The 22,519-nt window shown below is 34.7% G+C and overlaps 1 protein-coding gene across 18 annotated transcripts in view; it reads left to right on the forward strand.

The window, feature by feature from the left end:
* Window positions 1–22,519, forward strand: part of tmod (tropomodulin) — a 188,947-nt gene that overhangs the window by 107,031 nt on the left and 59,397 nt on the right. For 11 of the 18 annotated variants that reach the window (XM_076523027.1, XM_076523028.1, XM_076523033.1 and 8 more), the window contains one exon: window positions 7,210–7,593. The exons of 2 other annotated variants lie outside the window; for them this stretch is intronic. Coding sequence is in view for 2 of the 16 variants with exons in the window: in XM_076523033.1 (XP_076379148.1) it covers window positions 7,210–7,244 (35 nt within the window). In the remaining 14 variants the exon portion in view is untranslated. Of the gene's footprint in view, window positions 1–7,209; window positions 7,594–22,519 lie in introns of those variants that run through there. 5 more of the 18 variants (XR_013033711.1, XR_013033713.1, XR_013033716.1 and 2 more) reach the window with 1 other exon arrangement.

Genomic DNA, 22,519 nt, shown 5'->3' on the forward strand with positions numbered 1-22,519 from the left:
CATAGAATTACTATTCTTTTCATTAATTAGTGTGTTCCACCTAAAGCAGACCTCTTTACTTTATCCATCTATTATGCTAGTATGCCTACTTTTATCGATTATTTAGTGATACTTAATTTGGATGAAATTTCAAATTCCGCAAACATCTGTATAGTTTGTGCTATACACGAGTTTGCGATTAAAGACCCACCCACCACCACCACAGAAACGTTAATGTATATTTTTATTTTACTTGCATATAACTGATACTATGTATTTTATGTTCTTTTTATTTGTTATCTACTACATGCTAATATTTTTAACTGTATTCAGTTACAAACTGAGCCGGAGAATGTGTCATTATTTCCCCAAAAATTTTCTAGATCAAGTTCTGTATATAATGTCGTAATTGGAATTAGGACCGGTACTGGTGATTAGTTAATTTGTAGGTGAAGTTTATCGCCATTCGCGAGCCCAGTTTGAGATCGATCCCGTCACTATAGATGTTCAGACACATGGTAACTCACGTTGAAACTGTTCCGTTGAATGAATCGCGGGGGCTCCCACCGATAAACTTTTTCCCCTGTGCACACGAGTACAACTCAATTAGCCGGTCGTTTGTGGAAAAAGTTGCTAGCCAGATTGCCGCTTTACAGTTCAGATTAGCTATTTACATAGGAGAACGGAAGTAATTTCTTTTTGTCACGCAAGCAACCGCGCGCTAAACAGGACATGCTTTTCAGTTAAACTATTTTTGATTTTCCCGTGTCGGTGTTGACACACGTTTCTTATCGTTACTCTCATAGATTTTCATTATCATTCGAACACTGTTCTTTTATTAATTTTATACTTTCACGCTTATGTTGTAATAAGCAAATGATGCATCGAAATGTAAACAATTATGTTGTAATCTAATATAATTAAATTTTAAGCACCGTCGTAGGATTTTATGTAATTAAAATTTTGGATGCATATGGTAAACAATTTAAATACAAATTCCAGATGTAGAAAATGATCAACAATTCTCGATTATTGAAGACACTAATGATACAATTAAATCTTGTAACTGCACAGTGTATATCTCTCCTATAACGTGGACAGGCGATTCTACGGAATCCCAAAATGCAAATTCACAATCGTGCCCGTTGCTCTATTCAGTTTATATGAAAAGCAAACTCGAATTATTCGGCAGTAAACATCATTCCACAACGTCAAATGCGCGAGAGTTTGGTCAACGATTGATGAATTTCCGATGAACAAGTTTATAGTAAATGCAATTTACACTTTGAACAGTTCACAGAATCTTTTCCGTAGGAAAAAGCTTATAGGAAAGGTTTTCAAAAAATCGCTGTCAGAGTAAATAAATGCTCGGCCCAGAATCGTCGAAACACTGATAACGCATGCAAATACAGGGGCGTAAATATTTTGCACGACAATGCTTGATCTCAATTGCGCAAATATCTGTGCAACATCTGCAGAAATTAAAATGTTCGTATCTGTTATATTTTTTCCGTGCGCAAAGCTTGCTTTTTCAGACGATTAGCTATTTAAAAATGCAGTAGAGAAAACGTGTATTTTAAAATGTTGTGTTATTAGGTAAAATAGGACAAAAAATTGTTTAAATTGAAAGTCTTCTATAATAATTGTAAAATCATGTAGCGTAAAATATTTCTTAAAAATTTCATCGCTGCTTATCTTTTAAATCAGTACGGTTTTACACCGGTTAGTTACGTAAACACATAATTAGTCAAAAAAAGTTTCTGGAAAAGTTTTCGGGTTGTCTAGTTTCGAGAGTAATTTTCTCTAAAATTAACAATTAAATAAGTGCACGAGGACAGCTTGACCTTAAATGTAAAAATAACGTAGAATGTATAAAGTACCGAATTTTTTTTATGTAAGACACAATGCATTTCTTTTTAAAGTAATGTTATGTTAATTATAGACGTACTAATAATTATGGAGGCATCGCTTATTCAATGTGTCTTATTTGCATAATTTTAACTGTGTATCTGGTTAAAGAGTAAATTATCTTGGTGGCTGAAAAATAATGTTTCAAATTCTGTTCAAAAATATGAACGACAGTAAGTACAATGAACGTAAACAAATATTTTCTCTTTTTATAAAATAACAGTCTCTGTATTGTTCATAGAATTTACTTTAAATTTTAAAACGAAAATAAATCTTTGTATTCAAATAGTTTATACTGAAAATCAAGATTTTTTAAAAAATTTACGTAGTTCTTTAGACTATCCAAAATTGCATGTAAATTGAGTAAAAGAATGTATATAACTTACCTTGCAGTTTTATCATTATGTAGAACAAGCGAAGCAAAAACAAAAAGGATTTTCATACTCTTTAAAGTTTGTATAATAAAATTGCAATGAAAAATTCGTTATTTTGTCAGTTATTCGGCCGAACTAAAATTTCAATTCATTGTTATTAGTTTTGAAACACCAAGCTGATTTATGGGAGTATGTATTTCCATTCGGTGCCATCAATTTTAGATGATTTGTGAGATAAACGATTTTGGAACAATAGTTTTGCAGTTTCACATATATATTCGTTTATGTTTCAAGGAAATACAATGTAATCTTTGTGCAGTTATCGTTATTATTACATAAATTGTTATACATTTAAAAACAAATTAATAATACTCTAGATGAACGTGGTTATTTTGTGAAATGAAATTGAGCGAAACAAAATTTTTCAACGAAATAACAGCTGTGCGCAGAAATTTATTGAAATAACTTTTGTGGACTATAAAAAATACTATTGTCACTATTGATATAATTCTAATCTGAAAAATTCCAAGATTGGTTCATTATTTAGATATCATGGATAGCAATTCAAAATGCACAATTTTGAGAAAAATATGTAGCGACAATTTTGTAAAATGCAGTTGAGAAATCGATGTTTCGACTGTTGCGAACGAGAATATCCCCTCAACTGTTCAGGAGTTAACAAGTTAACGCGGGAATAGAATTTCCCCGGTCAATTTAGAAAATTGATGGAATGATTTTCACGACGAGCCGAGTTTAGTGCTTCGAGCGTTGCGTGAACGAGTTTGCTCGACGTTCGTACCGATGAGACTCTTTCTACAGAATGACCAAGTTACTTCACGGCTCGTTTGTCGACGCGTTGTTCCGCGATCGAAAGATGACCGTGCCAGCTTCAACGTAACACCTCTCCCTTGTTTCAGTGCTCCACGTGTGGTGTGCATCAACCTGTCCACGAACTAATCGATTTCTTGAACGAACGATTTCTTGTCGATTTTTGTGAAAATAATTTGCGCGATGTTACTTCAATTAACACTGCTAGGTTGCGGATAGTCGCACAGCTACACTATTATTTTCATTAATAGATTATATAAACGTACGCAATCCGCAACTTATGTTTGATGTATTACAGAGTTCTGTTTTTTTACTAACCGAGTGATTTTTAGAATTAAACAATAATTTGGAGCTTCCTTCCGTTTTGCATGAAAAAGAAGTGTGAATCGCACGAGAAAAGACCCCGTCTCCATTTGTGCTCGGAGTAATGTGTCTTTATGAGATTTTTAGTGATGATTTGGAGGAAGCTTCATTACAGAGTTCAATAGAATCGGAAGGCTCGACGGTCAATTCTATTATACAAAATTATTTCATAAAATGTACATTTGTCGGTCGAAGACAAGAAATTGCATTCCACAGCGACTGCAATATTATTATTAATTATGTATGAGACAATAATATTATTAATTACAGAGGACGGAATAAGTAATATTCATGCGCACATCGTAGTGTGATCCTTGTGCAATCACTGGATTAATTATGCTTCATGAGAGTCGACGAAAGGTGGCAGATAAAATGCCAGCCACTCCAACTTTTGTACAATTTTAGATTTTTAAAAGAATCCAAAAAATTGTTAAGGAGTTATAGTAGGTCGACAGTTTTCTTTTAAATGATAATTTCGAAAGCATTAACAAATGCTCATTATATCGATGAATTGTGGACAAAAATGCTTTAACAAATATTCGGTGTTGAATTCAAAGGAAGTATTTATTTATTTATTAGTGTATTTAACACCAAATGATTTATTTAGCGAATACAGGATTGTTACATGTGCATATGTTTAATATTAGTATTTGCCTTTGAGAAGCTTTGTTTCTTGTAGCGTAATACGGTCCTTCTCATAATATGAGCATTGCCATAGTTCAGGACTTGGAATTCTGCTCCGCAGTGGCGAGCACTGTTGGCTATATAAATTGCACTCTTGATAGTGAAGCATTTAAATTATAATGATCGTAACGACTTCTATTAATGAAAAGTATAAAATCTCTGGAAAGTCCAAGTCCAATATATCATGGCTTACTTTTATTCGCGTGATCAAATCTAAAGTAGTTCAGTCCTTTAACTAGACCTTGCTCTCTGGTTAGGACATTTTTCCTCGAATTTTGTGGTCTCTGGTTAGGTCAGTAATTGAAGCTTTGATATCTGGCGACAGACTCTTTTGGTTGCTTCTTTGGCAAATAAATTTATAAATTTTCAACTGTTCCTAGAAACTGCTGATAGCCAAGTGTTGTGCAGAGGAGTATAATTATTGTTTCATACAATAAAAAAAAGTAATTAGTCAGTCGAGATTAATTGGCTCCTATTTAGAAACAAGACGCACAGAGTCTTCCGGTTCTGAGTCCGCGCGCACTCGCTCGATCAGAACGTTGCAGGAAGAAGAATCATAGATATATTTGCCGTTTCCCACGGCTACCCGATGGAAATAAAACGATCCGGCTGTTTGCGTGTCCGAGACGAAAGTTGTTTAATTCGCAGTGGAGTCGATGATGGATGTGTACGGATTCTCGGTGGCGCCCGAGGGAAAAACCGGCCGCAATTTTCGCGAATAGAAAGCCCGATTTCGACCGAATGAAAGACAATTAAAAAGCAACGATCGCGCGCGCCCGACCCGCCCTCCGGTATATTTTATGTCGTTCCTTGGTTATTTCTGGCTGGTGCCGAAATTGCAATTTTCCGTGGCCAGATTACGTTTCGGACCGGACCGCGGCGTCCACTTTAAAAATTTCGCCCTTTTAATCGAGTAACAATGCGCGCGCGCACGCCCCCTGTCAGCCGGAAATGACAGTAATTGATTCCGAGAGCTTCGTTTCCGAACATCAAGTAGATGTGTTTTAATAATCGGATTTCCACTCGCCTTGGTAGACTTATTTGAATTTTACTTTGACCTAAGCTTCCTTAAAGGAGCTCATTAAATCATAATTTGCCTCGGTGATGACATAGTATGGTATACATAACGATCGTTACGCGTTGCCGTTGCACCTTATCGATCTTATTTTCAAATGTTTTGAATAGACAGAAATTACTCGCTTCATATTGCCTGAAAATCTGTAAATCGAGGAAAACGGGTGGATATTATTGAAATGATTTTCCTCAGTTCGTTTCATTCGGCAGAGGATGAAAAATTGCAGTAGAAGCATAATTGGAAGTAGAATAATTGCTCTGACTGCACAAAAACTCTATCTGTTGATATATTTACGGCTTTAGCTTTCATCGCGCTGAACGGAGTTCGTACGACTTAATTAATTTTCCGAATAATTATCGTGATGCATGAACATTTCCTGATCGTTATACGATCCACATTATTAGCGAGTTGATAATTTACGCGCATTATAAAATGAGTGAAAATATCACGTTCGTTCTTGAAAGTCAGTATCGAAGCTCGTGGGCATAAAAAAACAATATTCTTTCGAATAGAATCACATTATCGTATCTATTGTTTTGATTTGTCTTTATCGAGGATATATTCTGACTGCAATAACGTACGATCGAGCGTGTGGAGAATGTGCGTGACAACAGGTATTGGAAATTGATATAATAACAAGTCCGATTCAATATATTTTTTAGAATATTTTTGAAGGAACTGTTATATATGTCATATAACAGTTCTATAAATTGATATCCACATTTTTGGCAGTATGATCGATGTTTATACAAAACAGACAGATCAAAGTTGGCGATAGAGAATATTTTTGCACGAGCTTCTGTTCTTGAAAGAATATACTTATTCTAGCCTGTCAACATTTTTGTTGTAGTTGCAAATAATTGCAGTCGATTTGCTAAAGCATCTTTTCCTCAAAGTTAATTTTTTTCCAGTTATTTTAAAAATTGTGGAATCTTTATTTAAGATTTTATTTGTAATATTTCGCACAATTAAATAATACATTATAATCAATTGGTATTGTTTTTAGTCAATTTATAGTATAAAGTTTCTTAAGAACAGAGAGCTCGATAAACAAATTTCATTCGATAATTTTTACGTACTTTTTAATGAATCACGGACAAAATCACAGGACACCCTGTACATATAAACAACGATAGTTGGTCGATGTGGACCTTCCTGTCAAAGAAAAATTTTAATAATCATTGTATGCTTTTTGAACAATTCTTTTGAAATTTTGAGACATTGCTGTTCGCAATACTCGTCTAGATAAAATATTTCAACATTTTCTTCTTCGGTTAATGATCCAATATTAGAATAGTTATTTTATGTATTGGTATCACTTATGATAAAAAAAAGAAAACGTAGAAATATTCTTATATGAAAATCCACCTCTATTACTGTTTAATAGTATACCAAATAATTTGTAGTCTTCAAACGACGTGAATGTATTTAGCTTTGTTGAATATGACGTCTCGGGGCAATATCTATTTGATACTTTTAGTAATTAATAAGTCCAACCAAAATATTCGAAACCCTTTTTCTTTTCACTAACAATAAGCTTACTTTCTATTATGGACTTTTCATATATAATAATATAGAATTATTATTTCATTGATAAATCATTATCCAACAAAGAAAATGTCGAAATATTTTAACTGGACGATTATTCTGAACAGCAATATTTCAATGTTTATGCGCGTTCTTTCTAACTTTTCTATGAATTTCAATCAATAATTTCGGGTTTCGTACTATCGGTATAAAACTATTGCCTCGTTAAGATCTTCCATTGGCAGTAAAGTCTAAAATCGTCCACTTCCTATCAGCCTGCCTTCATTCTTCCTCAAACGATTTCGATCCCTGACGCAAAATTAATTCGTGTGCGGTGTTCATTCGCAATCAGCATACTCTTTGCCGGCCTGCAAGCGACCGGCAAAGATCCCCCACTGATTATCACTTTGTTTCCCCTAATTCTGAATAACTGGGTGCATATGATGACAGTGTTTCGGGTGTCTGTTGCAGTACGGCAGTCCCGGCTTGGGGTGGCGACATCTTAACGCGAAGTGGCGTTCGCCTAGGTATTATTTGTACATATATTATATATTTATTTACCATATATTATACGTATATATATATATCTATATATACATATACAATAAGATATAAAACAAAAAAAAGAAGGCAAACCGAATCAAGAACAAGTGAAAACACACTTATCTCACGCTCATCGCTCACGGCGTTCTCGCACCAACCGATTTTACACGATAGATCAGCAGGATCGACGAACAAATACCGAACGAAACACACCACGGGCTTGTCCGAGGACGCTTCATCTATTTTTTTCCATTTTATGTATAATTATGCCTATTGTCAGATATGTGTCAAAATAAAACGTTGTCGTTCTCCGGCGTTTCGTTTCAATTCCAACACTGTACTTGCGTGCGCACATGCGTAGCTCGTAACACGCTCGAAACGCATACTGTATTCGCCGGTGTGTCGATCCCGGGGATTTAAGATCGAATTTCCACCGCTTTGCCGCGTCGATCCTCCTGTCCTCCAGTTCGAGGACGAACCAACACGACCACGCTGTACATACTGTTCGTTTTGCATGAGTATCTGTACTTTAGCGCAAATTGAACCGCAAATAAACCGCTCTGGCACTCTACCACCCATTGTTCACCCCCCCCCCCCCCCCCTCCGAATAATATATAATTTGTCTCTCGCCGATCATTCTTTCAGAGATCGAGCAGTGATCCATGTTTGCCCTTTAAACCACAGTTCTCCTCGTTTTCCATTGTGAACTTGTTTTAGACTGGAAAGATTCATCATCACCATTTGTCTTGTCGTCTGCTGCGCAGAGAGTGTATCTAGATTGTTTGGAGAAACTTTGTTAATGGTGCTGCGAGAATGACGACGTATTTTGTGCTTTCGAAAGGTGTCGAGAGCAACGTTCGGTAGAATTTTAGAATGAACGTCAGAAATTGTTGGAATAAAGTTGAACAGCAGATCATTGAACGAACATTGAGCTCGTCATGGCAACACGTTTACCAGTATTACTCGATGCTGGTGACTCTCGTTGCAGACGAGCTGTCAGCCACTGGAATAATCGTTGACCAGTGGCTATTGTATTTTTGCAATTGTATGGTCGACGCCGAGTAGAGTGATTACGTGGAGAGAATTCTATCCTATACGGTGCGGAGGACAAATGAATTTGAAAATTTGTGTTCAAACGAAACACGTTTTCGAACCGCTGTTTTCCGAACGCTGAAATTAATGTTCGAATTCTAGAATGACTAGAATATATTATCGAAGTTTATCCAAGTAATTTCGATACTCCTTATGTACATATAGCGCGAGGCAAGATTTTCTGGCAAATTGAGAAACGTCGTTGAAATGAGTAACACAGGTGTCTTAGAGATATTATTTTGAAAGTTTTACTGCTTATTTGTTAATAACCAGATAATAGAAATACTTGCGTGCAAACGTTTTTTATAGCGTGAGATTATGTCGAGTTGATCGAAATCAGTAGGAAGTTCATAGTCGCGTAAATACATTCAAGCGAAGTGTAAGTACTCAGTTTCAATTTTTCGTACAACTGTGATCGAGAGTTTATGGATCTTCAACGAAGGATGTCGATATAATATAAAGTAATTATTCCTATGGTGACAGAGTAATTGTTACGCATAAGCTTCGAAGTGCCGCACTCACCCTCGAGGTTCGCATTTACTAAAAAAAAAACGTACTACTGAAACCGATATTAAAGTTGCATTTAATTAACAAAAATTTGTAAATACTCATTCTATCAGCATCTCAGCCATTTACACAGCAGTTATAAGATAGTACACTTGCAAATTAATTAATTCCATTATTCGCTCTAGACTATGAATTTCGTACATTTACAGCAGACGTGGATACGCGAAACATGCTGAAATAAAAAATTTATGCAATAACCTTTCTGACTTATTCTTGATGTAACGAAACTCTTATTACAGATTCACAACACTCGCAGTCTAATTTAATTTAGGTACACGATCTTCGTTCTCCTGTACGGTCTACGTTAGGCTTACGTAAGACTGTGAAAAAAGTGATTGAATGTTTGTCAAAAATGTGATAATTATAAATTAATTTCTACAGTACCAACCGAGAGAGTTATTTCGGATGCTAAGAGTCAGATTGAAATACAATAAAACTCTGTCTTAGAATTGAACTTCCCTTGTCAGCAATTCCCTCTTTCTTTCGTTCTAGAATTCAGTTTATAAATATCACGTTTTCGATAAATATCTGAAGGGCGAGCAAATGAGCCGAACTTTCATCAAAGTCATAAAGCTGTAATTTTCAATAAGAGAGGGGACTGTTTCAAAATCTAATACAACGTACATTTCGTAGTCCAACGGATTAAAACAGTGAACTTTTGTGTTCAACATCTAATACTTGATATTACGTTGGACTTTAACCAATTAGCTGATTCTGACGACTATACACGTCATAACACAAAATATTGTCGTTTTCTCATGACGGATATACTCGTGAAGAATAGCTAACTGGTTAAAAAGGATACTTTAATATTGTTTATTAATTTATATATTTTATAAAAATGTAGTACTTATAGAAAATATAAAGAAATATACGGTAGAATTACAGTAACTTACACACTTTTCGAAGAGATTGCAACATGCTAACTGGTCTTTTGCACAACCAATAATTCTGACTTATACTCTTTGCTCACCCATCACTCGAATATTCAATTGCCTTTGTAACCTCTCGCCGTAGAATTTTCTTCACAACCACAACAACCAGAACTTCTTCGTCCTTAATCATGTCATAGAAGAAACAAGAAAATTATTATATGTCACGTTATCTTTAATGCTTAAACATTGAAATAGGAAAAATGAGAATTATACGGCGAGGGATTAACAGTCGTGAATAAAATCTAAGCCAACGTTTAACCTGTTTACTGGGGAATTAACTTTTCAACACATTTCGGAATGGGGAGCTTTTTCTTCGCAATGAGATATTACATTAGCGCACTTAAAGTATTAAAAGAACATGAGACTTGTCACTTGTTGATTATTTATCTTGATGCAATATTTTATGACATATAAAAAAATATATATAAATCAAATATTTCCAATGTTCTTTAGTGGAATTGTTGCTGAAGATATACATGCTGTTAGTTGTTACATAGTTTCCTTTAGTATATCCTGGCACCCTCAGTGCATTACATATAAAAAAAAACGTTATAGCGATGTCTGAAACTGAACTGTGCACGTTCGAAGTGTTCCCACATGATCACGCTAGATTTTAGTGGGTACGTAAAACGGTAATGCGCTCCGTATATTAATTTCAAATAATTCTCAAGACGAAAAAGTTCGTCACGCCCGTTGGAGCTGTCTTTCCGACGAAATATTTCGTCGTGCCAGGTTAACAGGTTAATTGCTGTAAACACTATTTTGGCGTAAACAAGCTTTCTGTTCGAAAATTCCGCGGTCGATCAAATCGTTTCCAGTCACCCTGTGCAAATTCAAGAATCGCGAGTCGCTCGAATATTTAAACAGGGGACTGCGCGTTTACGTGGATTCCGGTTTAAGGGTTGAATATGATTCGCTGGCTCGGAATGGTAATTGTTAGTGCTTGGTGAAACTTTGCCGGGCGATAACAACGAAAATATTTTCCGGGCGTAACGACGCGTATATCACGCCGTCCGGTAGCCCTTTTTATCGGCGTGCGTGCTCCCAAGTTGCCCGGTTGATTCCGAGATTGCACTGTGCAACGAGTAGTTAACTACATGCAGGTTGTATCGCGCCGGTGCCACGTGTTACTTCATATAATAGCACGCTTAAACCTATCCACCGTGACTTTTTTAAAGCTCCGCTCTGATACACGGGCTCGGTGTAATCGAAGAGCTTACACCGTGCCGTACCTAGTAATGGCCCGAGTCTCCCGCTATATTCGCCCAAGTATTCGAGCAATTTACCTGTACAATCATTCGGAACGATTTCGATAGTATTATACTTCCCGGAGCTCTTAAATTTTATTTCCGACGACTAGATAGCTGCCTTTTTCATTATCCGGTGATTTAACTTGCCGAGTTCATTTTAGCGGCAGGGCTTTGTTATAAACGTTTCAATGCATTTTGTAGCAGGAGGATTAAGTTTTTAGCTATAGTAGAACACCTGATATTTGATCGTTTCATTATTTATAACAATTTAATAAAGCTAATCTATTTCAACATTAAATCTATTCTAAGTGAAACAGTTCTAATAAATAATTTGTTCCAATCTGTTACATGATCTTTGATTTTCTTGAATACGTAGGAAATATTTCTTTGGATAGCAATTTAGTTTTTAATTATCATATTATTATTTGATAGTATCAAAGGGTTCAAAAACCTTAGTGAAGTGAGAAATGAAGTTTGTACAATTTCGAGTAATGCAACTGTTCAAAATATTTGAAAAGTTTTCCAGCTTTTGGAAATCGTGAACGTGTTTCATTCTTTGAGCTCTTCTAAATAACCATGTATTGTTGAAATTAGTCTATTTGATAGTAACAAGTGACAGTAATTTTCCAAATTTTGAAAAGTCACGAAAGAGCTGGGACTTTCATATTTTCGCGTAGATCTAAACTTGATATTTCGAAAATTTATGGTTTCCCTCCGCGAGGTTTCATTATCTATTCTCATTACCTTCCACCGGTGATGATGCAACCATTCCAGTTGTTCAGCAGCTTTAACACTTTCAAGATTTATTGTATCAATTATCTCAACCAGACCTTCTGAAACTTTTAAGAGGCCCTAATTTCGGCTAACACTCGAAGATAGCCGAGCTCAAGACTTTAGAAACTTTCCTCGTAAGTTTGAACAGACTCGAAGCGTCTCGAGCCCATCGCTAACTATTCCCGAGCGATTTATAGCTTCAAAATTTCTCAGGGTACATAAGGCTCGGTCATTTGTTCAAATTCGTATGGGCCCTTTAATCTTGCCAGCCTGAAACTTGGGAGCACGATTTTTGTACACGAAAATAGCTACACACCTGGCAAAAAGTATTCGATGAAGCAAATTCAGCGTCTGTTGTTATATAATTATTCGCACGTCCGATGTAGAAAATATTTTCATTAAAATCGAAGGCAAATGTAATGATGATTGAAAGATGAAAGATATCAATAAAAAAATGAACACGTTTGTTCTTTGTAAAAGATACGGAATTGGAATAAGAGTTCAATTATCCCCAAGCACACAACAATCGTTAAAATGTATTGCCGATGATTATCCATTCTACTTAAATTTTAAAATTGCTTATTAAGGCTGAGAAGTGCAGACAAAATATTTATAATTTTATCGATACTTTTTTCAAATATCGTTACTGTACTGTCATAGTTTCCGTTTCTAATTAAAGCCGGACTATCTACGACTTCGATCGAACATTTTTCGTCAGGCCATTTAATTTACAATACATTATATGTATTTCTATTTAGTACACAAGCAGCGATTTCTGTCACTTCACACAGCAGCACTCACACACTTCTTAATGTACTCTGAACAATTACCGTAGTTAGAACACACGATTGATCTTAACGCTCACGTATTTTGCTGGACACACAGAGAATGTAATTCACGCACTGCGATTGAGTATATTAATGTAGAAGTTAATCTCTGTGAAAGTAGACCACTGACGGTATTGTGTAAGTGTTTATAACAAAGTATTTAGACGTAATTTTATTCCGTTGATGTAAGTAGTATTAACGTGTAAACCAGAGACAAACGATCTCGATGTTCACTAATAATATGGTGATTAATGTGAATAAACCATTGAACCGAACGAACGATCTGATGACATTCTCGTTGAACGAAAACAGCATGGTGTACCTTGTTCTTTACGAGTGGCAGGCAAATGCAAAATTGATTGGATTCAGGCGGATTTTTCGCGTGCTAACGTTTTCACCGTTCTGTCAGCCGTGCCAGCTGAAGTCGACGAAGATTTCGTTTCCAGGGATAGGATAAGTGAAAGAACTCGGCACTCGGAGGAGGAATAATAATAGGTTTGGTCAACTATTTGTCCGCTGCTTGGACCCCCTGTTCTCTCCTTTGCAAATGAACCCATTTGTATTCAGTCGTACGGCCAATTCGTCCCTCCTCGATAGCCTTGCTCGAGTTCTCATTAAATTTTAGAATGCAGAACAACGCTTGTACGTAAATTATTTTCAATATGCCCGCCGATTATATGCCACTTCGTCCGACAGTTTGTTGGGGAATGGTAATTTAAAGTCCATCATTCCGGAGCTTGATCTTTTTTAGAGAGACTCGAATGTTCGTTTAGTTAGGAGGGCTTGAAACGGTGGCCGACAATAACGGTTCCAAACTGTTCTAATTGAAACGGTTTTGCGAAAGCTTCAACTAGAATATGGAGAAACGAAGTTCCAAATTAACTGTTCTAGTTACCACTTTTGTTCGCGTATCTGTTCTATATCCGATATTTTTCAATTCTGTGCCGGTCTCTTAAAACGGTTTCATAGATTTCGTGTTATGTTATCTGTAATGAGAAACGTTTCTATATTATCTGTAATACAAAACGTTTTTATATTATTTGTAATATAGAACGAAATTAAAACTGAGAATAAGGAATGGAAACCGAATAATATAGCGCGATAAATAGACTGTGGATTTTTGTGTAAAATAAGAATTGTTTAAGCTAATTATAAGAAATCTAAATCTGATAAAAATCTTTTTCCTGTTTTAGTCATTTTAATAAGTTGCGCATATTAGAAAGATATTCTTCAATTCTCCTAGTGTCTTCACAGTTTCATATTTCATCTAGTTATTTTAATCAAAACTGTATAAAATCCGCAGTCTAGTGATAAATTGTAGCTGTTTTATAAATTTCAACATTATGTTATAAATGAATGGTATGACTACGTGTTTCTTCTTTGCCTATATTAATTACGGAAAATTCTGTACAAGAACCGATTCTGAAACTATTTTAAGAACGATATACAATTGTAAAAATAATGGTTATGAAATTGATATAGAGATTGAAATAGGAACTGCAACTGAAACAGATAGTTGTTCAATATTTCGATTCTTCGTAACAACCAATTCAAACAAAACCATTTTCAGGACCGAAGTGTAACAATTTTCAAGCTCTGATAGAAACAACAGCGGGTTTTACATTCACCAAAATAATGAAATAAATCGTAAGTATATTACTGTTAAAAATACGTGCAACATTTGATCCGATGGTATTTGACCTAGCATAAAAATAAAATGAAATCTACGTCAGAGCATTAAAAAAAGAAAACTTTAGGAAATTTTTAACTGTGTGGAAACTGGAGCATATTTTTAGAATTAGTTCGTAATTCATTACATAGAGACTGCTCCATAAAATTAAAGAAACACTAAATTATAAAAACTGTTCATCTTCAAGTTCCTATAACATTAACTACAAAAGCGGCATAATTTTGTAAACTAAGCAGGAACTGGATGTTCTAAGATTTTTTTACACGAAGTTACACGAGTTCGAAGTTCGACAATTTTTTGATTTGTGTGTGTTGCTTTAATGTTATGCAGTATTTATCTGCAGACAAATTTCTAATAATTTGAAATACTTCTAAAAGACATGTATTATCAATCCTAACATTTAAATCAAGCAGGAATGTAGCTAGAGATGTGAAAAGGTTGAGTATAATCATACGTTTCAAATACTCACGATATTTTATAAGTCGACATTAAATTTTTATGTACTATTGGTTTTATTTTATTCGAGTACTGATTATTTGTTTATCTTTTATTTTGCCATATATAGAAAAGTGATTGCGAATGGAACTTTATAAGTTTATTTGTACTCGATGCAGTGTGCGATACTTTGTTACGCGAAATCGTTGGATAAACGTAGAGCCAACAAAAATGGGTAGGAAGGACAGGTGATACAAATTCGAGCCAATTTATTCGACAATTGAAGCTTCAATTATTTTTTCTACAGAGCTGCGTACAGCTGAGTTTTTCCTTCGTCGAGCTTCTCGTTTTGTCTCTCGATTATCCCCCCCCCCCCCCCCCCCAGTCCACTCTATCAGACATTGCCCAGCCATGTCTCTTCATCTATTTTGGATTTCATGCTATCATCGATACTCCCTCTTCATTGCGCCTCATGGTTCCCGAACGAATTTTTCACTGGATATTAAAGTCTGATCGTTGTATCACGGCCGGTATTTATCTTGGGAAAATTTTTAGTATTTCGATATCGAGGATTTTCCTCTTCTCCCGGATCGTTTGTGTTTCGAGTGGTTTGTTGTCGCATCGATTCAGTGGTTCTTTAACCGATGAGATCATATTTCAATACAATTAATGCTATAGATATTAGTTTTTCTCTTTGAATTACTGAGTGCCGATTACAAGATTCCGATTACCTATGCAAAGTTATTAACAAATTTTCTCATTGCTTTGAAAACACAGTAATGAAGTTTCTAATTAGTATAATAATTTACTTTCTTAAACTGCAAATTGTGCGACTATTCCTATTTTCTTTTATACAGTCGTTTAGGAATTCTCTGAGAAATTCATTTTCGGGGCATAAAGATAAGTTGCATTCAAATTCACAAAATTGCAAAACAAACATTCTGCGTCATAATTTCCTTCATAATCAATTTCATAATTTAGAATTATTTCTTCCTCGTTATCTGTAGTACTATCACTTTCTATACGTTTTATTTTAAACTTGGAATTGTCCTTTTTGATTTAGCATTATATATAGTAAGAACCTTCAAAGGTTCCGTATTTGGAGAAAATAACATGTCAAATATTATGGAATTTTGAGGATAACTCTGCAATCTTTAATGATATATAACTAGTATATATATCTTATATATACTGCAATATCAATACTCTGCAATCTTTAATGATATATAACTAGTCAAGATTGCAGAGTATTGATATTGCAGTATATATAAGATTGCAGTGCATTATATATATAATGCACTATACGATAGTATGTATGAAAATAATTATACACTTACCACTTTCAACAATTTTTCTCAATTCTTTCAAAATCCCTCACAACGTATTTTACAAATATGTTTGCCCACGATACTAGACTGATTTGGATGCCGGCGAACAGGAAAAAGAAAATGAAAGATGCGAGTTAATACGTAACAAAGTGTTGGTGTAACACTTAAGACATCTATAACGGTTCTCATATTAGGAAAGTCTTAACCTTTTGCGCTCGAGTGGTGACTCTGAGGCACCACTAAAAAAAATTATTATACCACGTTCTAAGATAATTTTTATATTATCAAAGCTTAGATTTTAAACATTACTGAAAGTGTAGCTGTTGCATGAATCGCAACACTCAATTTCGTACGCATAAAATATATTTTGTCGTGTAAAATGAAAGTAAGGCAAGTCAGAAAAATTATTTTAGATTTACGGTTAAAATGGGTTCGCGTGTAAAGGGTTAATTTTATGACCGCTACCGTAAACAGTTGTGCAAACAACACAGCAAGAAGTTTTCCCGGGATTAGCATCGCTTGATGTATTTAAATTAAATTGATTAATAATTTAATTTTTATTTATAATTTTATTATAGCAAATAAATTTTTAATTGAATTTTCATTGTACATAGATTTTATTATAGATTATTGTTTAATGTTAGTATTAATATGTTTAATTAAAGTTTATTTTATAGTAATATTTATATTTAAATTAAATGTATTAATAAATTAAATTTTTAAAATTTTATTGTAGGATATAAATTTTAATTGAATTTTTATTGTATATATATTTTATTATAGATTACTATTTAATGCTTATATTAATATATCTAATTAAAGATTATTTTATAGTAAAATTTATATTTAAATTAAATTAATTAATAATTTAATTTTTATTTATAATTTTATTGTATAGAATAATCTTACTCCACATTTTCGATGAACTTTTCTACGTCTTCTCCGATTCGACGTGTCGCACGCGGCTGGGATGAACACATAACCGTTAAGGCGATTAAAATTGTGTGTTTAACCTTGGGCGGCCGTCTTATGCCGGGCATAACCGGCGTTGATGCTTTGAGCATGGAATCTGCACAAAAATTCCGGAAGCCTTTGATTCCGGCTCGCGTGCACGCGCTGGCAAAGAACTACGCCGCGGCTCGACGCGACGCAATAGAATTCCGCCCGCGGAACGGGAGAAACTATTTTGCAGAACGGAGAGACAATCATAGGGGACCGCGATTCTATTACATTTCCGGTGCAGTTTCATTCCGGCGCGCCGTGTAACAGGCGTCGTCCCCGTTTCACACCAGCCAGCCGGGGCTGATAATTAATTCCCTGTAAAATAGGGACGCGGCTTCTCGTCGGCCGAGGGTGCGCTCCCGTGTATATCGCGGCGAAAGCCGTAATACGGTGTTATTAACGATCCCGACGCCGTGGAACGCCGCGTTCGGTTCACGTGTTACACAACTGGCCGTACCGGCGATGCAATGCCTCGGATCCGATAGGGTACTGGCTCCACTCACGTGACGACGAACCGTTCTGTTTACGTAAACTGGACGATCGACTGGTCGATGGTTTTTTTTTTTGGCACGCATGCATACAATAGTACCTGAACTAGTGTATGCTTTTCGGGCACGGGTTGCTAAGCAGTCGAGGATCAGGACAGAAATTAATTCGTTCCGATTGGCTGACGGCTTACCGAGGCGACAGGATTCGCTGTGAATTTGGCGCGCGCTAAAGTGGTGGGAATAGAAGAACTTGATTAGGAAGGTTGAAAAACATGTAGGAGTTCAGGTACAGGTTTTTCACTGCAAATTAAACCTTTTGTAAAATCATATTCATCTTTTTGAACTTGAAATTAACTCCCTTATAGATTGCATTCTCGTTTTATTACTCCAAATTAATTGTTTTGTACATCGTATTCATCTTTCTGTAGAAACAATTAATCCTTTCAGAAATATAATATTTATATTTAAATATAATATGAATTTATATGCGTATTTATATGAAATAATACAAATTTCATTACAAACAATTAATCTTTGTTATTCATCAATTTAATATAATTATATCTATCAATTTATTTTATAAATATAGTATGAATATTGTATTCTCCTTTTATTACTCCAAATTAATTGTTTTGTATATCGTATTCATCTTTTTGTAGAAACAATTAATCCTTTCAGAAATATAATATTTATATTTAAATATAATATGGATTTATATGCGTATTTATATGAAATAATACAAATTTCATTACAAACAATTAATCTTCGTTATTCATCAATTTAATATGATTATATCTATCAATTTATTTTATAAATATAGTATGAATATTGTATTCTCCTTTTTTTACTCCAAATTAATTGTTTTGTATATCGTATTCATCTTTTTGTAGAAACAATTAATCCTTTCAGAAATCGTAATTGGACGCCTTTGATTAAGTATTTAAATATAATATGAATTTATATGCTTATTTATATGAAATAATACAAATTTCATTATAAATAATTAATCTTCGTTATTCATCAATTTAATATGATTATATCTATCAATTTATTTTATAAATATAGTATGAATATTACTACAAGTAATTACAATGATGTAAATTTCATGATATTATATGATATCATATTATGAATAATACCTGCAAAACAGATCGTTTTATTTACAAAAAGGTGCATATGATCTAAAAAAGGATTAATTTCGAGTGCGAAAACGTTTAATATAATCTACACAAAAATTAATTTGAGGTATAAAATGGTAAATATAATAATCTACAAAAGAATTAATTTTAAGTGCAAAATCTCTGTATTATTGTAATGCTCTTGAGATAGGCTTTCTTCACATCTTCATTGAGTGGACTTATTTATAAATCTTAGTAGTTATTAAACATAATGTTAATACTAATCAGTATTAAATAAAATGAAATGAATTTTATGAAATTAAATTTATTTGACTCTCTTGTACTGAATACGAATTTGTGATACTGTGAAACATACTAAAGAATTATAGGACATGTTGATTAATTTATCGTAGCATTACTGAATAACATTTAATTATTTATTAACTGGTTTGTAGTTACATATTATTGTATATAATTAGGTAACGATAACTTTAATTATTCAGGTCTGTTTAGCAACGTACACAATTATCCATTAGGGGGATTGTAAATATATCTTTTCAATAGTTTTCCAAATCAACTCATGAATCAAAGGAGTATAATTCCTTTTAGCATAAGACAATACGTTACGAAAACCACGCAATGGGCAATTTAATATCTTATTAATTATTCATTTCTTCATTACCTTGGAATGCGAGAACCAGGAGCCCAAGAAAGTACAGTTTCGAGAAGGAGCAAAAATAGGATAGAATTTCTGAGCGAACTACAACTCAATGAATAATTGAAGGAAAGTTAGTACGGAAAGATAACGGAACATGAAGATAGAACTTCCGATATTATACACTGTTCTACCTTATTATCTGCTACGTTGTAAAATATTGTAGGAAAAAGTACAAACACTGCGCTTTAATGATTTCTATATATAATAATTTATATATATATATATATATAAATTATTATATATAGAATAATAATTATAATTATAGAATAATAATTTCGTAATAAAATTACGAAATAATACTGAATTTTATATATATATAATTCAGTATTATTTCGTAACATACCACATGTTTATGTGGTAAAAATTGATCACCGAGGACACGATAAACGGCGAAAACACAGGAAATAAATCCCGATTCAATCCCAGTTTCTATTACGTTGACCGGTATAATACTTAATTGTAAAAATCGAGATCAACCTTAACAATTTGGAGTTGAAAGTACAGGTTAAGAGTAATAGTGTGATATTAATATTAAAAATTCGGAGTGAAGTTAACTGGGATCTAGACTCTGCGACAAGATAAACATTGTAAAAATCCGCACGAACTTATTGGCCAACCTAATATGTAATTTCGTTCATTTTTTCTCGGAGAGAATTTGTTCCAATTCCATGAAACTGCCGCGAGAAATCGAACATCTAGTATCGGGCTTCAATGGCGTCGATGTCTTTCTCAGATGATTTATTTGTTATGGAGGGAAAAAATCGTATTGCCCAACCGTGATTCAACCCCGACACCTTTGTTTGCCGGACGACTGCTTTGACGATTGAGCTATTCAGCCTATTGATCGATTCTTCTCCGCAAAGCCCAATATTCAGAAAACGCTGTCGCTTTCATACTGCTATTTATCTTCGGCGAAGATCTTGCCACGACACAAGGCTTTCTCTGCGGAGCCTATCAATTTAGCAGAAATGGGGATCGATCTTGAAGGATATTGAAGGCTCAATTCGTATGCGGATCGAAGCCAGATGCATTTGTCCATACGATGACGATCGCGATGGTTCCCGAGGATTCTTTGCGAATCTGTATTACATTCGAGAAATAGTAAATCTACGTGCACAGCATAATGGTAAAAAATCCAAAAAACGTCGCAACATTTTCTTTTCTATAGTCGCAGAAAGTCACAACGTCTTTTCTTTTATAACGTTCATATTTACGTCTAATTTTAACTGGAAAACAAAAAATCGGTGGAACTCGAAGGGCCTCAATTATGGATAGAAGATTAATAATCGGCATTGAAATTTGTATTTTTTTGAGTATTTTCAATTTGAGATTAAGTATTCACTGCACTGGGTATTATCTATACGAGAAAATTTTACGAAATCAGGAATTATATGTAGAAATAACAAAAACTGAGAATAAATTTTTCTTTTAAATAGCATATATTGCAGTTGTTTTTAATGTCAAAAATATATGAAAGAGAGAAGCAATAGAATGATTAAAAATACTTGATTGTAATTTTAATGTGTAATATAGTCCAAGGTCAATGCCAGAAAGAAGTTTTATAGAATCTGCATACTCGGTGATGCATGCCCGTAAAATCTTGTTTAAGTTCATTGAAATTTTACTTATGATAGCAATTTCTGGTTTTTTTTTAAAACTCTAGCAGAAGTTGGAGGCTGGGCGAAGTTTGATCATCGAGACACAGGCAATTTATTTCCCGATCGAATGATTCTTTCTTGAGCCAGAGAAAAAGTAATCCAACACCTAAATTAACGTTTTTATCGCCGTATCAAACTTATATTAGCAGAATGGTTTGCTTTATATAGACGACAAGCTTTACCAACACATCTGCCCGAATTTATCTTCGTTTATAGTGGATTGTCTTTAAAATCACTTTCTCAAGTTTAAATATTTGATTCTAAATATAATAGGTTGAACCTAATAGATTTTGAATAATACGTTTGCAAACCTCGTTAATATTAACTATAACAATACTGATATAATATTATAACCTAATACAAAATTTCAGTATATTAAAATGTAGCATAATTTCAGTCGCAAGAAAGGATCTAACGTTTAACTATTGTAATTTATAAGAATATAGTACGTGCATACACTCTAAACATGCTGGTAATTATACTTCAACTCCGGCAGCACAGCAGCACAGTCATTTTCGGTATTTGTTATCCTAATGTTGATAACAAAATAACACTGGTTTTGAGTCAGTGGTAAAAAATTATAAACATTTCGAAAATTAGAATGAAATAGGGAAACCGAAAAAATGACGGATAAACATCGGTACAATACCGGTATAGTAGAAGTCTCTGGTCTGGACGGTCGCGTACTCTGAAAATGAGAAACGTTCACTTCGTCAGCGAAGCCTTAACATCGATTCCACATCGGAAAGAGGGGCGATGACCGAGCAGCTCGGAACTTCGGTGACCCGTCGACCCGGAGCATGAAGCGTCGCTGAAAATCGCGCTGTTGGTCAGCGAGAGAACAATTTGCCGGGGCGACAACTTGCGAATTGAAAGCGACGTCGAGGAACGCGGATCGCCGAAAATCGAACAAGTCGTTGTGTCGGCCGTCGTCGGATCGGCGCGACGCGACGGTGCCCTTATGACGCAATAGAAATGAGAAAAGGAAACTTCGGAATCACGGGCCCGGGCTTTTCACACTCGATTGACGCGTCACTAGGTTTCACCTTCCCCGTTGCGGAGGTTCCAAGCCGTTTTCCTCCCCGTTATTTTCTCTTCACCCGTTCTCCCGTTCGTTTCACCGATGCAACAACCTTTTAAGAATATCCTCCTGTCCGCCTGGTCTTCCTCGACAGCCGCGCTTCCCCGTCCCATCTCGACGGAATTTAATGTCCCGTGAAACGAGGCTTTCCTCTTGTCTTCCTCACTTCCGAACTCGCGACCTGGTCTCCTTTATCATTACCTGCGGCGCTCCGCACGCATAAAACGACGGACCCGGGATTCACCGACAAACACTTGGCTAATTGAATGTCCTTG

The sequence above is a fragment of the Megalopta genalis genome, chromosome 6 (genome assembly GCF_051020955.1).
Source record: "Megalopta genalis isolate 19385.01 chromosome 6, iyMegGena1_principal, whole genome shotgun sequence".
NCBI classification, from domain to species: domain Eukaryota; kingdom Metazoa; phylum Arthropoda; class Insecta; order Hymenoptera; family Halictidae; genus Megalopta; species Megalopta genalis.